The 15,482-nt window shown below is 46.3% G+C and overlaps 4 protein-coding genes across 4 annotated transcripts; 2 read left to right on the plus strand and 2 right to left on the minus strand.

Annotated features, from left to right (window-relative positions):
* Positions 1 to 215: 215 nt before the first annotated feature.
* BDV37DRAFT_272024 (uncharacterized protein) lies at positions 216 to 6,665 on the minus strand (the record flags this gene model as incomplete). Its single annotated transcript, XM_032084807.1, has 7 exons — positions 216 to 225; positions 1,814 to 2,633; positions 2,694 to 3,297; positions 4,211 to 4,227; positions 4,936 to 5,146; positions 5,247 to 6,285; positions 6,418 to 6,665. 7 exons carry the CDS (start codon positions 6,663 to 6,665, stop codon positions 216 to 218), a joined length of 2,949 nt encoding a protein of 982 aa, XP_031940921.1.
* Positions 6,666 to 8,230: 1,565 nt separating this feature from the next.
* On the minus strand, positions 8,231 to 9,144 carry BDV37DRAFT_249969 (cytochrome c oxidase assembly protein COX16). The gene is made up of 2 exons (XM_032082143.1): positions 8,646 to 9,144; positions 8,231 to 8,585 (listed from the first exon to the last, which is right to left on the minus strand). The coding sequence occupies exons 1-2, from the start codon at positions 8,967 to 8,969 to the stop codon at positions 8,505 to 8,507; spliced, it is 405 nt and encodes a 134-aa protein (XP_031940922.1). The 5' UTR covers positions 8,970 to 9,144; the 3' UTR covers positions 8,231 to 8,504.
* Positions 9,145 to 9,205: 61 nt separating this feature from the next.
* On the plus strand, positions 9,206 to 13,064 carry nic96 (linker nucleoporin NIC96). The gene is made up of 6 exons (XM_032082144.1): positions 9,206 to 9,267; positions 9,331 to 9,837; positions 9,909 to 10,560; positions 10,607 to 11,588; positions 11,654 to 12,396; positions 12,495 to 13,064. Exons 2-6 carry the CDS (start codon positions 9,401 to 9,403, stop codon positions 12,819 to 12,821), a joined length of 3,141 nt encoding a protein of 1,046 aa, XP_031940923.1. The 5' UTR covers positions 9,206 to 9,267; positions 9,331 to 9,400; the 3' UTR covers positions 12,822 to 13,064.
* BDV37DRAFT_249973 (RibD family protein) lies at positions 13,046 to 15,439 on the plus strand. The gene has a single exon (XM_032082145.1). The coding sequence runs from the start codon at positions 13,325 to 13,327 to the stop codon at positions 15,194 to 15,196; it is 1,872 nt and encodes a 623-aa protein (XP_031940924.1). The 5' UTR covers positions 13,046 to 13,324; the 3' UTR covers positions 15,197 to 15,439.
* The last annotated feature ends 43 nt before the right edge of the window (positions 15,440 to 15,482 follow it).

The raw sequence follows: 15,482 nt of genomic DNA on the forward strand, positions 1-15,482 counted from the left end.
GTGCATAGAAAGAAAGCGGTATGTGCTGTGCATACAATACGGTATGTATCTTCTTAAAATTGGTATCACAGTATGTATTGTACCGCCCTTTTTGTATTGTAGATACAGCACATGTATTGGATTTTCCCTGGTCTCTGTATTCTCTGTACAGATTATACCACAGGGGTTAATTTTTGCAGGATCAGATACTACCTCAACCACTTGCACAACCTCCTCTACTTCCACCTCCTGCTATCATTGATCTCCTCAACATGCGCTTATCTACCATCGTATTCTCGGTACTTTCTACCATCAGCTCATATGCTCAGGCTACTACTCCTGATTCTTCTCAACGCATCTCAACAGATATTTTCTATTGGCCCATAATATCCTCTGAACCTTCGGTCTTCGCCCGCATCTCCTACGATCCAAACTCTTTAGAGTCCAATGTGATATCCTACTCACCTCCAATCACGGCGCAAGCTGAGTCATCGAACCTAGTGCGTGTCGGCATATATACATCCAACGGGATTGACCCGAAGCAATGGGCCGGGACTCTCACATCTTGGTCTGCCATCGCAGGAAGCGATGGACAAAGGCCACTGCTTCAGCTTTATCTCGATTCTTCCAATAAAGTTTATTGCGTGGCTCTAACGTTATCACTGCTCGAGTCTACCATTGCATCAAACACAACAAGCCCCATTATGAAACTTATACCCCTCGAAGCTGGACCCCGGCCGCATCTTAATCGCCCTGTTGTTGTCACTCCAGATGGCACAAACCCTGAAGATATCGCTGAGAAAACATTCTTCCAGAAGTAAGCGCTTTGTATATCTTAAATCCACCCTCCTATCGAGAATAGGCTGACATATTTTGCATCCTACCAGGTATTGGTGGGTTTTCCTCATCATCACATTTCTGGCTATGTCTGGCAGCGGAGAAGAGCAATGATTTTTTTTGGCCCGGCCCTTTCGCACTATCCACTCATAATCGCCATTATTTGTCGTGAGAACTTTCCAGCAAGAGATATGAGAGTGGGAATGATCAGACCAGAACTGTCAGAGCATATCAGAGAATGTCACGTAAGGTCCTAAGACACACCCGTGTGCAATCTTCGACACGCGTACTACTTCTATTAGAGATCTACACGGTCTGACACTCCGAGTGGTAAGTTGACTAAGACTAAAATCTATTTCGGAAAATCGAGTTTCTCAAAGCGGTCTCCTTAGTTCATTGCCCTATACTGTAACAGTCTTTGCCGGTATTTTGAGAGTCATCAATCAGTACTGGGAGAAAAGCGAAGATGGAGATGCCATGAATTGATTGTAAGTGGCCTCTTGTGTGCGGGCGATGGACTTTCTTGGGGATCATGTATCCCGATATCGCTTCTTTCGCCTGGGACGCTTACATGTTGAAAGTCTACTTTGTAAAAAAGAGAACATACACCGCAGCCATGGCGGCCTTGCATTATCATGCGGAAGTACCATAGTGTTTAGCAGGCACCGAAGGTTCGATATCTTTCTACCTCTTGAAATAAAGCTGATTGCCAAGTACAGTGCATCGGAGATTGATGTGCGACAGTTGTATTTATCTCAAAGAAACATATATTATAGAACTTCTTTCTACCCCTAATGAATATGCTGGACGATATCGCACCTAATAACTGGTCTTCTTGCTCGTCGGTAGCATAACCCATCCAGATTAGGTGCATATCATATCATAGCATATGATCTGAGAACCCCAAAAGCCGTTCCCACACCTAGCATGACTAAGTCACCCCAAGTCACTCATCTAAGCCGGTAGCTCTTTAGTTATTCTTTGGCCTCTTCCTAACGGGCCAAGATCCCAGTACATCAACCCTCTGTCTGTGATAGCCAACAATTCGTCCTCCACATCTGTAAAACGTAGTTTGAAGCAGACCGCATCTAGTGGGATAACTATCGGCCGCAGTTCGACCATTCCTGAGTCTGGGGACAGCAGCAAGGGCGGGTAATACCCGTTGGAATTTTGTTTGATGAGTGCACTGGGCTGCAGTGCCCAGATGTACAAGACATTCCAGTTAGCGACAGCAATCCGTGTGCCATGTTTCGAAGTAGCAACTTTACAACCGAGGGAATTATTTGAATCCTGAAAGCCCCAAAGTCGTGCAACTACTGTCCAGTCAAAAAAGCGTCGCCCGCGTTCAAGGTTCAGAATATGTCCACAAAGTTGAGATGAGCAGCTTGCTTCGGATTTCAACAAACATGCGACTGTCCAATCTTCCGTGCGATGAGTCGCTATTCCTAAAGCAAGGTATTTCCAGTGACATCTGGAATGCCCGTTTCCCTCCACTCGCGTTACATGTGTTCCATAAAAAGGAATGGCGATTGAGAAGAGAAGACTCAAGGAACCCGAGAACTGTACCAGCGATGAGTTCTCATATAATGTAGGCTGGACCGGGAAAGAAGTCATATTGATCCTTTGAAATGACCCATATAAAGTTTGGGCTCGGTGGTAATAGAGTATTTGGGTTGATCTATCGTTGAATGCAAGGTCTATAACGGGTCCTTTCTGACAGTTGAAACGGGGACCGGCCAACCTTGCATGGAGGTGTACGTCATCATCTTGATGCTGTTTGGTCCAGTCTACAAGGACATAAGAATCATATGCAAGATCTGTAACTTGGTCAAAATCTATCTCTCCATATTTATTAGCAGCAGAACTGGGAAACGAACCTATTGCGCTTGGCAGGCTGTGGACGCTAGATGTGCTCTGTGCATTATAAAGCACTACTTCATAGTCTTCACTTTCACGGCAATGCTGCCAGGAAATTGCAAAAGTATCTCGATTGGCAGCGGCGAGAGCCAAAGGCTCATACTCAGCATGGTCCGGGAATGTACACACGCGAACAGGATCATGGCGAGACTGGAGGGAGTAGCGAATGAGATAGATCTGCCCCCCGATATAACATTTAGATGCTTGTTTAATGAATGGGTGCTCTGAGTCTGGACTTTCTTCAACCGTAGGTGTAAAGCGTTGTAGGACATAGAGGCCATCATCTGCATCAAAGGCTGTCCTTAGAACCTCGACTATGCCTGGCTGAAGTCGGTGTGGTTTCAAGCAAGCTTTAAGTTGAAGTTGGCCATTCTCGGTGCGAAAAAGTCGAATGTCCTCGTGGCCTTTGTAAACAAGTGCCAAGGCCTGGTGTTCTGAGGGGGCTAGCGATGATGCTTTGACATCAAGGACCAATGGCCCAAAGTGGAAATGAGTACAACTTGCGGTGAACTGGGCACCATACAGTTGCCGGGACGCGCGCCTTTGGAGCACCCGGAACAGTTGCTTTGACTCAGCACGTAGAAGATCCTCATTCAGCCCAGGTGTTTGGTACAGGTGATGCAATAGAATCTCCCGGCAGTTAGAGGCAATGTCATAGAGGGTGTGACAAGCAAAAGCTGCCTGCAGGAAGGCTGGCGTGGTTGAATATTGAAGAACAAGTTGTATCAGTTCTGTGGGGAGTTGTAGAAGCATGGCGCTGGCTTCAATGACTCGTTTAGAAGACCTCAAGTAATTGATGATGAGAGAACAAGCAGCAAATATCTAGTTTGAAGCTTGCTAGTGAGATCTGGCACTTGCAATGTACGAGAATCTAATGATTATAAAGATGCAGATATGTTAGACCATTCAGTGAAAGCAGACTCATATGCCACCTAGAAATAAAGTTATGTTTCATTATCAGCACGGATGTGAGCAGGATCGAGTGGGGATTTATCGGTTTGGAAGTTGGCAGGCAGTAGCCGTTAGATATGGTTGCCTGAGCATCCAGTGACGATGGATGAGGAGAGACAGCCATCCAGAAGTTAGTGATGCCTGGATATATCCAGATCCATACCACCTCTTGTGGATACAAAAACCCAGCTTGAACTCTCAGCACCAATTTGCATTAATTTTGATTACGCGCCTTTGGCTTTTCAATTTCGGGGCCGAAGTCCTGAATTTGCTCCTGGGCTTCTCCTTAACCACAGCCTATTTATATCAACATGGTACAGAAGGAACTGATCCCATGCTCTAAAAACAGTTCCTAAATTATGTACCTTTCGTTGTCATACCATCCCACCTCATAAAAACCCCTAGTTTCAACTTGAACGAGTGGGTTGCTGTCTTTCTCTGGCGTACACTGTCACAAGAGACCATAAATTCCCCATCGCCAGAGAGATACAAGTAAATGGCTAATTCATCTAGTTCCAGGATAAACCAAACAAGACTTGTTCCCTAAAGAAATAAGTAGAAAAGCAAATCGAGACGAAGTGCTCTGCCAAACACATAGGAATGCGTCTAAGTATACATGTCATATATGAAGGGAGACCAGACAAGTGTAGATGCTGAACAACGGGCATAACCAATAAGACTGTCCCTGACGAGTCAAAGGTCTGACTCTTGAGTGAGGTGACAAGCTATATTACTAGTACTGTACCAAGCGATTATTTTCCATCCGAGAAACGAACCACTCTAGAACGCTCTCGTAGCACAGGACGAACTGACTCAAGTTCTGGACCATACTAGGTCGTTGTGTGCGAAAGTCAGCTACGGTTTTGGCAATGAGATCCAGTTTTCCATCGAATGAGTCGTGGTAGGAATGATCAATCATTTGTGAGCTCCGCGAGTGTGCTGTGTCTTCTGCGGGTCTTCGCTTTAGCATGTCCAGCACACTATCAACAGTACAGAAGGTCCCCGTACGGCCACACCCCGCACTGCAGTGGACTAAAACTGGCCTCCGCTCAGTTGTCCCTACGTCACGGCTGGGAGATGCATTTCTGACTTTATCACACTGTTCAATCAGCTTAAGTAGATGGGCAGGTTGTGAGGTGGTGCCAAAATCAGGCCAGCATGGATATTGCAACTGCGTCACTTCACGTAGCGGCTGAAATGGAAAAGCCGAATGTGACAAACCAAAATGCCGAACTATGATATAAGGTTTACCGGAATCCTCGCTTGTTTTTAATGAAGGACCGACTTGATGCGAATGTGGAGAATCTATATCGAGGTATTTCTGGGAAAAGTTGTTGACCTGAAGAGGCCCGTATTTTCCAGACTCCCAATATGGGTGACATTTAATCTGGCCTCTTTCGAACTCTGCAGTCAAAGTAACGACGAGCCTGACATCTTGTTCCCAGATTACACGCCAGAAATCCTGGAGATCTCGTAAGCCAAACTAGTATCAGGGCTGATATAAGGGTTTGCAGAGAACGAATCTAGGGCGAACCAGATGCTGAGGAATCGATGGAACTCACAGTAAATGTATCAGGTACAGGGGCTTGAGTAGCTATGTAGCGCTTATTGCCATACTCTGCTTTCATGAAGTTTGCATTTACGTAATCACATTCCCCAGGCGGCACATCCTGCAGCTTCACCCGGGAGTGATCAAAAGGATAAATGTCGTTATATCTGTTTTTTGTGCCTTTCTCGATACCTGCGACACGGAATTTCTCCGGGAAAGCATCGGCTGCTGAAGTATCGGAAGACTTGTCATAAGTCAGTGCTTGTTTCATGCGTTCTAACTCTTTCTTCTCGAGCTCTAGAAATTTCTGTGAAACGCTACGACCTTGGTCTGCTGGATCTGTCGCCTCCCGCAGCCAAGGTGGTAGTGACTGCCTCAACGATTCTGTCAGGTTCTCGGGCAGCCGAAGAGGAATTTGACCGACACCACCAAGAAGATCCATGTGCTGCCGGATGTTCCCAAAAAAGGGGATTGTGGGACGTGAGGAATCAGGCAAAGCACAACCCCCAGCAATAGGGGCAACAGATGGTAGGTCTATGTGCATTGAAGTTGGCTTCTTTGACAGTTTTGCAGGCGAACTTTGCTGTTGCAAGAGAGAGGGAAATCGGTTCGAGAATGAGTCGAACCCACCCCTAAGGATTAGCCCATCCCCATCCCATCCCTCGGTCGTGAACTTGTTCAACACATTTGTCAAAGGCCCTGCATCCTTCATGTCAGAAGTCCCTGAATCATAGACGATGATATAACGACAATGTTTCCACCTGGCAAAGTTCATCCTGTCCACGTGATTTGTGAAAGTATTTGCCAACTTTTGTGTATCAAACGAAGGACGTTTCAATAAAGTCGTTGGTATGCAAAGATTCAACGATCCCTTGATGCTCCCTTTCGCAAAGTGCGCATATGGCCGCACATCTAACAGCATGACATCATTGGGCGAGGATTCGAGTAACTCAGCACAGCGTTCAACTGCAACGGCACGACCATTTCCAGACTTTATACTCGTAGAGGTATCAGACTGGTTAGAAATAAAATCCTTTTTCGGTAAGACACGACTTAGAGAGCGTCTGTAGATCGCAGACGCTCTGCGTTCGTGAACGGATGAGCCTGCTCCTATGTGATTCGCATAATCATCGAGCACAGTCTTCGTAGGTAATAAGTGTGGTTTCGGACTAGGAATTGAAGACTGGGCATAAGAGAGCGTATCACCAGTCTTTCTAGGAGTGGTGGAACTCTCCACGCTGATAGAGAAATAATTAGGACCCGAACGTTCTGGGACTGTATTGTGAGGACTAAGGCTGGAGTTGAGCGGAGACTGGTGAGAGTCACACAACGAAAAAATTGCTGCTGAGGTAGGGTGACCTGTGATTTGTAGGTTTGGTGGCTCCTGAGGCCACGGAGAAGTAGGTGATCTCGGACCCGTCATAGCAGACATATTTCCTTCACATACACAACACAACGTTCTTTCCCTTGCTTTTCAATAGCGCTCGGGTGCTCAAATTAGTTTAAAAGCCCGCTTGCCATCTCGAGATAAATTGAATTTCCAAATGGGAAACGCCCAGCAGCCGAGTACTTCCCTGGGGACTTCTCCAACCGAACTAATCAGCCTATAAGCAATGCACCTTAGCACCCCAAGTGCTATCGCATTTAACTGGCACCGTAGCCGAATGCCGTTGATTTTGACAGTAAAGAGCACGCTAAATTGCACAGCCAGTCTATGCGCAATAACTGGTATTCTCGATGGTCCAGCAAGTCTTAAACGGGGATCGATGGGGGACAAACGTTGGATAAGGCAGGCGATTCTCCAAAAAAAGTCAAGTCACGAGTGAATAAGACCCATCAGTACGGTAAAAAAAAGATAAGGGGAATCTTAGTTTCTGGGGCTTAGTAGTCTACCTCGAACACAAGGCGACAAAACTGGGTACTGGAGGTGGATGAAGTCTGGCCACAGCGGCGGTCGTGGCTCGCGTCTCACATAAGGAGGCCCAAAAAAATGATCGCACGCTCAACTTTCAGGCAGAGTTCCTGAGCCAATCGAAAACCTAGAAAGAAAAAGTGGGGGAGAGGAGGGGTTTGGCTGATGCCAATCACCGATCCACTACCATCATTGAGCACGAAGGGGGAAACGGGTCAATAAGCGAGAAATTCCAGGTAGGGCGAATGAATGGTGAAGAAAATTGAAGGAACCAAGACGTTCTTTGGGTATGACGTATATGGCCCACGGGGGAAAGGGTCAGGAAGCGGCGAAAGTGTGCAGAAAAGCCAAAACTTATGAGGCAGGAGGCCGGTCTGGATCTTCCCATCAAGGAACCTGACGAAGGAAGAAAGCGCGGTGGCAATCTTATTGTTTTTCATCTTAAATCTGCTCCCGTCCCTCAGTTAGTCAACTCGTAATAGTAACCAATATATTGCAAAAAGCATAGGGTAGATACACATATATCTGCTTATTTTTAACTGTGCTATTTATGTAGTTAGAATTAGATCGCGTCGATCTTAGCTGACGTCATTCTTTTCCACAGTGCATAGTTGCAAGTATTATTATAGATATTCTAATCGTGGTCCTTTTACATACTTTAGCGTACTTTGACATACTCCGTTGCTAAAGCCTGTTGCAGTACAAACATCAACAGAGACCATACCAACCATCTAGTGGTTTGGGTTGACTGTCTGTTTGTTCCACATAACTAAATCAATTCGCGGATGATAAATGAAGTTGAAAATATTTGTATTTTTAAATAGTGCCACGTTTAGAGAAAGTCACCTAAAGTGGGAAAAGAAAGAGGTTCGTTCATACAGTAAAAATGTCTTCAAGGCAATTTAACCAAGTAGGTTGGTTCACTTTTGATTGTTTAGTTATGATCTCTTACAACACGGAGAGCAAGACTAGGTACGTAGCTACATTTGGTGGGGGATTCCATTTTCAAATAATGATACGAAGTACATGGTGGAGGGCCTCTCAAACCTATTCGTACAGAGCTTCTTACGGTACTACCGAGGCTGCTGACAGGGGGATTCTATAACAGAAGTGCAAGGCTTTCTATAAATGAAATCACCAAATGAGTGGATTCGAAACAGTTCTTGTGTGTGCATACTCAACAGTTTGGTTCACAAAGGCTGTTTGGCAAGTACAAGTACAAGTGGAAGGGGAAAGGTATATAGAAAAGGACGCAAGCTGATCAGCTGCAGAGCTCTCGTAATGAACAAATACTGAAACAGCCAACAGGCGAGATTATCAGAATGCAAAATATGTGGTATGATAGTACTTAAGTAGTTTTCACAGTTTCCCATCGGGTTCACCCTTAAACCTCTGCACTCTTTTCTGCTCCCAGTTGTCCAAATCTTTTGCCATGAGCCTCTGTAGAAGTTTGTTACTGATGTGCACTTCAACAATGACAAGTTAAATGGTTTGACATACATAGTACTCTTCCCTCTCATCTCCAATTATCCGCCTCCGAGGGTTCCTTCTGATTCCCTCTTCCCCGTCTGGCCCTTTCAGCCCTAAATTCATTGCTTCCTCTTGGCTTAATTGCTGCACCTTGCGGTCGTACCGTTCATATCTCAGGGCAGCAGCAGGGGTCAAAGCAAATGACCCCGCAACGATTATCATAATAAAGGGGAATCCAAAGAGAAGAAACGGATGCTTGGGCAATCTAGCGCGGTAGGTCTCGCCGATCCGTTCCCCGAGCGAAGACGATGCTGTTGTTGCACGACGAAACGTTTTGCTTTGGAACACGGGCATTGCCGAAAGAGATATGAGAATGCAAGGCAGTCTAGGAACAAGAATATAGGAAGTGGTGTACTACTCTGCTCTTAACTAAACCCAGATGGCGTTATTATCAAAAGGGCTTTTCTGTCTTAGTGAGCCTAAGGCAGGCTACTGTGGACTGAGCATTCGGTGAAATAGAAAGTCCGGGATAAGCTAGTTTTGGAAATATATCGCAGCAAAGCGGTCTCACAAACATCAAGTGCGAAGAAGGGGAAGACCTACAACAGAGCTACCAGGCCTGATGTCCACGATTGTCTAGTGTGATCAAACAGTGAGCATCACCTTTCATACACTGCCTTTTTGTATAATCCTATACCACTTGCTTATGGATCAGAATTTATTCACCAACCCAACGCTATTTTGATCGTTAAAGGTCCTTCCCTTCCCACCATTTTCATAGCTCGATGGCATCCACAAGCTCAAATTCTTTATTTGGGGGCGGCGCGCTGGGAGCCACCACACAGTCATCGACCCTCTTCACAACAAATAATCCAATAAATGCTGTAGGGAATACGTTCACTCAGGGTCAATCAACCGGATCACTTTTTGGCGCACAGCCGCAAGCCCAGCAACAGTCTGCCCCATCTTCAAATCTCGAGCATAGCCAGGCACAGGCTAATACAACCCAATCCTCACTGCCTCCAAATCAATCCACGCAGCCCGCATTTTTCAACAGCCTGCTGGAGCGTGGTAAAAAACGACCACTTTCTACAATAGGGCGAAGCAGCAATTACGAAGAGCTACCCAGTCTTCAATTAGGCCTTGATGATATCCGAAGAAAAGCAAGAGAACTTGGTAATGGGGGAACAAAGGGTTCACAACATATACAGGACAGTAAGGCGTACGTATATTCATCAGACTTAATATCCCTTCCGTGGTTTTACAACATAACTAATTTTTAATCGGTAATAGTCACTATCTCCTCGCTGCATCTGGAGTTTCACCAGGGCATACTTTGCGGGATCTTAAAGCTTTAGACCCCCAAGCCTTGGTATTAGGCCCTACAAAAGAACAAGAGACTTTTGACCCCGACAATCAAAAGTTTTTGCGCAATATACAACAACGCGGCCGCCATGCAATGATTGCGGAGAGCCTCACTCGTATTCATAGAGATTTCGATATATTCTTGGAGGAAAAGGTCGACCTTGATTGGGAAGAGCAACGTCGGAGAATTTTTCAGCATTTTGGTCTGGCACAGAAGGATGACAATACCGGTGATGGAAGAGGCGCATTCGGTCATTCTGTGCGACAGTCAAAACAATATGGTGCCACATCAAGCTATACCGCCCCAGGCGTCACCCATAGGAGTGTCTTTGGGCGCTCTGGTATGGAGAAGTCAGTTATTGGTGTACCCAGCACTAGAACGGCGAGTCATAGATTTTTTGACGCCCCAATGGAACGAAGTGACGCATCCAGCACTCAGTCTTCAGATCTTCATTTCTTACGGGAAAAGATGAGCCGCTATGCGGATAAGGTTCAATTGCTGAACTCTGCTAGACTCCAAGCACATACTTTCCCTGTCCTCCACGAATTTTCTGAAGTTGAAAGCCATGTTGGTGGCGATGTAAGTTGACTTGATTGAAAGTTTTATTCTGAGCTGACGGCATAAGGTTCCCCGGCAACTCTTTGACGCTTACCATGCGCTAATAAGCATTGTTCAAGAAACTCCAAATATTGTAAACACGTCAGATCCGGGTGCATTGAAGGAACGCCAATTTTCTGAAGATTACCTGGATGAAGCGCCAGGCTCGCGACGTGCTATTAGCTTGAGAAAGAGGATTGTGGATGGGTCCAGAACGTTTCTTGAGAATCTGTTCTACAATGAGGTTGAAAATGTGGTTGCTAAAAACCCTCGAGAAGCGCAGCTTGGTGGAATACCGACTGTGATCAATAAAATTCGCGCCTATATCCGACTTAGAGCGGCGAGGAAGGATCTCGCTCCTGATGGGACAGAGCTGCAAATGGTTGGTCAGGATTATTGCTGGATCCTCATATTCTATCTTCTCCGATGTGGATTCATTACTGAGGCGGCAGAATATGTTAGCCAAGACCCTGGGTTCCGGTCATTGGATCATAAATTCGTGACTTATATGACAACTTACGCGCAGAATAGACGTTTACCAAGGGATCTACAACAAAAAATCAACGGTGAATATCAACAACGATCGCGCAATGCTCCTGATAATACTGTTGATCCTTATCGGATGGCTTGTTACAAGATTATCGGACGCTGTGACCTCAGTCGCAGACGCTTGGAAGGTGTAAACCAAAGTGTCGAAGACTGGATGTGGTTGCAGTTCAACTTAGCTAGGGAAGATGATCGTACTGAAGAGGTTGCAGGAGATGTTTTTGGGCTGGAGGATATCCAGACAGATATCGCTGAAATCGGGCAGCGAGTTTTCGGGAAGGGCCAAGAGGGACCTGGCGGCTATGGAACTTTCTTTCTCCTACAAATCTTGGGAGGAATGTTTGAGCAAGCCGTCTCCTACCTCAGTTCTTACGCTCCAGTCAGCGCTGTGCACTTTGCAGTTGCTTTGGCCTACTACGGCCTTCTGCGCGTATCTGATTTCTATGCTTCAGGTGAAGAAATCAGTAAGTAACACTAGTCTTAGCTTTTGTTCTGTCTTGACTTAATATGGATACGCTAACAGAAATAGTATCATTCACTGTGAAACAATATCCACAGATCAATTTCGGCTATCTCGTCATACAATACACGAAGGAATTCCGTACGGGGTTGGTGGAGGCAGCAATTGATTACTTCTCCTTGCTTTGCCTTAACGCTGATCTTCCAGGCTCCTTGGGCAAGTCACAAGCCTCAGTGTGTCACGAGGCATTGCGCGAATATATCTTGGAAACCCGGGAATTCGCCAGGTTGTTGGGAGATGTACGTTCCGATGGAACCAGAATCAAGGGGCTAATTGAACAACGGATTGGCTTGATCAAGTTGGTAGATCAAGAGGAGTTTTTGAAAACAATAACTGTACAAGCGGCAGCTGTGGCCGACGACAAGGGCTTAATCACGGATGCCGTCCTATTGTACCATCTCGCTGAAGATTACGACCGCGTTATTGATATCATCAACAGAGCACTATCTGATTCTGTAGCTGTCGAATTGGGCGGCCCTTCCTTGAAACTGCAGCCATTACAACCACGGACAAAACGGCAAGATGCTCAAGTCTCAGAGCAGGAGGCTCTTAGGGAGCCTGGTAGTAGCCTCAGCTTGACAGCAGTGGAAGACCCAGTGGCTCTGGCAAGAAACATTATCAGCATTTACAACATGAATGCCCTATATTACCAGCGAATCCGCCCTGTCAATCGTGACGCATGTGGTTTGTTGCTTCAAATGATGGAAGCCAAAGCTGAAGTTGAAGCAGGAAAATGGACCCCAGCCCTGGATGTAAGTATCATCATCCATAACAAAGTGAAGGACTCATGCTCTTCCTACTTTCTTTCCTTTCCCTCTTGGCTTCTGTCTCTAACAGTGTTTGTTTGCAGGCCATCAATGCCCTGAACATCCTTCCTCTTCGGGCTAGAGGCTCAGTACCCTATATCCGAAGCGCAGCTCAAGCATTCTCGTCCTTCCCCACGATGATCTCTCGCAATATTGGGCATGTGGTAATGTGGAGCATCACATGTATTGGCCATGAAAGAGAACGACTGAACTCTGGGACATACGAAAATCAAATCAGACAAAGCCTAGCTGATGAGTTACTGGTAATGGCCAAAGATCTGATGATCTTTTCTGGTATGGTGAAGTATAAATTGCCACCCAGAGTCTATGAGACGCTCGCCCGTGCTGGCGCAGAAATCGGGGCATATTGAATGTTATTCTACTAGGTAGTTGCTATGGAGTGTATGCTTGATGTTACCTAACTTACTACTACCAGTCCTCGTACAAGCTATAGGCCGATTGATCAGAACTTTGATTGGTGCAATTGTAGGTATGTAGTGTTGGTGCCCGCAGCTAGTATATAGGCATCTACTCTGATGTACCGGTAAACCCATGGGCGGACTTTTTCCGCGCCGGAGGTAAAGGTTGCGCCAAGGATTCTTTGAGCGGATAGGTCAAGGCGATGCAGACCGACACCTAACATTTAACATAGAGAATCGCTGAACGGGGCAATTGCAAACTAAGAAACGTCGAGTCTACTCATACTTCTCCAATCCCTAAACCTACCACCGATGTATGTATCTATACCATCGACTTATCATGAAGTGAAATCATTGCCAACCGATGTGGGGCCCTCCAAACCGAGGTTTTGTACTCCGTACATGCATCTCAGAACAGTCTTTGACTACTAGGAGCCAATTTCTAAGCACCCGACATGGGCCATGACCATTCGGACGTGTCAAACACGAGTACGAAGTCATTATCCTCTGAATCTGATGTATATCCTTTACACAATGAAACTACGGCACCGGCAACGCCTACCCTGGACTCAATATCGGAGAAATCGATGGAGGCGAGCAATCATCACCACACCGCAACGCACAATCCTGATAATCAAACAAGCTCACTAGATTCTGGGAGTAGCTCAAGGTCCCGCGCTACTTTAAGTCTTCATGAATCTGTGGCAGCTGAGAATGAGGCTATTCTGCAAGACTCTGGACCAAGTGAATCGAATGACAACTGTGCCAATGCTGGCAACTTGGAGCACGTGGGCACTCCAGTTAATTACAACCTTATAAATAACCCGCCAAACCTCGCAAGAATACGACAAGTAATGTTTGAATGCAAAGATCCAATTGAGATTAGCCTCGAAGAATTTGAAACATATTGGCCATACATCGATAATGTGTGGGTTAAGCAAAGGTCCAACTCCAGTAAAGAAGGTCACTGCACAACGGACTACTATATGTGTCGTCTACGACGCCCAACGCACCGCACGTCCGAGACTCGGCCTCTACCGGAGGGTAAGCGTCCTCGGAAAAAGAGGGTACGTGAGGGTGGTATCTGCAACTTCCAGATTAAAGTTGTGCGCTTCGAGGGGGCCTATTCAACGGTGACTATCGCAAGGACACCTGGAAGCAGCCCTATACACTCGCATGACCTTGATTACATTGACAGGGTGAAGCGAAATTCGGGGCTCATGGAATTTGCCCGCAAGGAGGCCATTAAGGGGTACTTACCTTCGTCTATATATACGAAGTTCCAGGAAGAACCTGAAAAGCTTATCGAAGCAGGGGGGAAATTCTGTACTGTCACGGACGTTCGCAATGTCTCTGCGAAATGGAGAATACAAAACCCGGAAGTTAAGCTCATACCTCACGATGGGTATGAATATCAGAAGGGCCATGGCATTGTGAGGATAAGGGTTACTAATGGTGACTGTAAAGCATCTACTAATCCACCGCCACCAAAGACGTATTTGGATTCACCCCTACCGCCAGATACGCTCTTGTTCCCTCAGTTTCCTCTAGATTTTCTTGAGCCTTATCTCCCAAGATACGACGAGAGACGCCAGTTTCCACACGTTACTTTGTCGTATGCATCCTCCATGGACTCCAAAATATCTCTGCTCCCAGGAATGCAGACAGTACTTTCTGGGCCGGAGGCAAAACTGATGACGCATTACCTAAGATCACGCCATGATGCTATTTTGATAGGTGTCGGGACTGTGTTGGCTGATAACCCGGGCTTGAACTGTAGGCTGGAGGGTGCAGGAGGATTTGGTGGTCTTGGACGAATGTGGCAACCACGGCCGGTCATAATCGATCCAACAGGGCGATGGCCCGTTCATCCTGGATGCAGAATGCTGCGGACAGCGGTCGAAGGGAAAGGCAAGGCACCATGGGTGGTTGTGTCGCCAGGGGCCCAAATCCACCCCCAGAAATTGATGATGCTGAAAGGGTACGGAGGCGACTTTCTCCGAATTGTGGAGTATAATCAAAATTGGCGTTTGCGCTGGGAAGCCATTCTACGCGCCTTAGCGTCGGAGGGGGTCAAAAGTGTGATGATTGAAGGTGGTGGGACTGTGCTGAGCGAGCTGTTGAATCCCGAATACACGGAATTCATTGACTCTATCATTGTAACAGTTGCGCCGACATATCTGGGCAGTGGCGGGGTGCCAGTAAGTCCAGATTCAAAACGTGATGAACAGGGAAAGCCCAATGCCGCCCTCAACCCAAGAGAGGTGAAATGGATGCCGCTCGGGCAAAATGTTATAATGTGTGGAAGAATCCGTGATCCAGACTAGTGAATCCAATACTCACAGCCCGGGGTCGTGACACCTATGGACCTATGTCTACATGCTTGCATGGGATCAACCTAAAGACTTACCTCGAGAGTTAATCCAACTACTGGCTACCTATATTCAAACGTCTAGAGCGATTATACATGAACAGATGTTAGGAATAGGGTTTCAACCTCGTGTGATTAGTGACCATGATACTAATGATCAACTGGGCTTGTAGGAACCCATCAGCTGCGCATAATCTTCCATGAAACTTGCTATCAATATACAGATGAGACCACACTCCAAG

Source organism: Aspergillus pseudonomiae (genome assembly GCF_009193645.1).
Source record: "Aspergillus pseudonomiae strain CBS 119388 unplaced genomic scaffold BDV37scaffold_38, whole genome shotgun sequence".
In the NCBI taxonomy this organism is placed as follows: domain Eukaryota; kingdom Fungi; phylum Ascomycota; class Eurotiomycetes; order Eurotiales; family Aspergillaceae; genus Aspergillus; species Aspergillus pseudonomiae.

What these genes read in the sequence shown, in the direction of transcription:
- BDV37DRAFT_249969 (XM_032082143.1), bottom strand. Translation starts at nt 8,969, where the DNA reads ATGCCCGTGTTCCAAAGCAAAACGTTTCGTCGTGCAACAACAGCATCG. An exon ending in ATGAGAGGGAAGAGTACTAT is followed by an intron (nt 8,586 to 8,645) that starts GTATGTCAAACC and finishes AAACTTCTACAG; the next exon opens with AGGCTCATGGCAAAAGATTT.
- nic96 (XM_032082144.1), top strand. Translation starts at nt 9,401, where the DNA reads ATGGCATCCACAAGCTCAAATTCTTTATTTGGGGGCGGCGCGCTGGGA. An exon ending in CATATACAGGACAGTAAGGC is followed by an intron (nt 9,838 to 9,908) that starts GTACGTATATTC and finishes AATCGGTAATAG; the next exon opens with TCACTATCTCCTCGCTGCAT. An exon ending in TGCTTCAGGTGAAGAAATCA is followed by an intron (nt 11,589 to 11,653) that starts GTAAGTAACACT and finishes TAACAGAAATAG; the next exon opens with TATCATTCACTGTGAAACAA.
- BDV37DRAFT_249973 (XM_032082145.1), top strand. Translation starts at nt 13,325, where the DNA reads ATGGGCCATGACCATTCGGACGTGTCAAACACGAGTACGAAGTCATTA.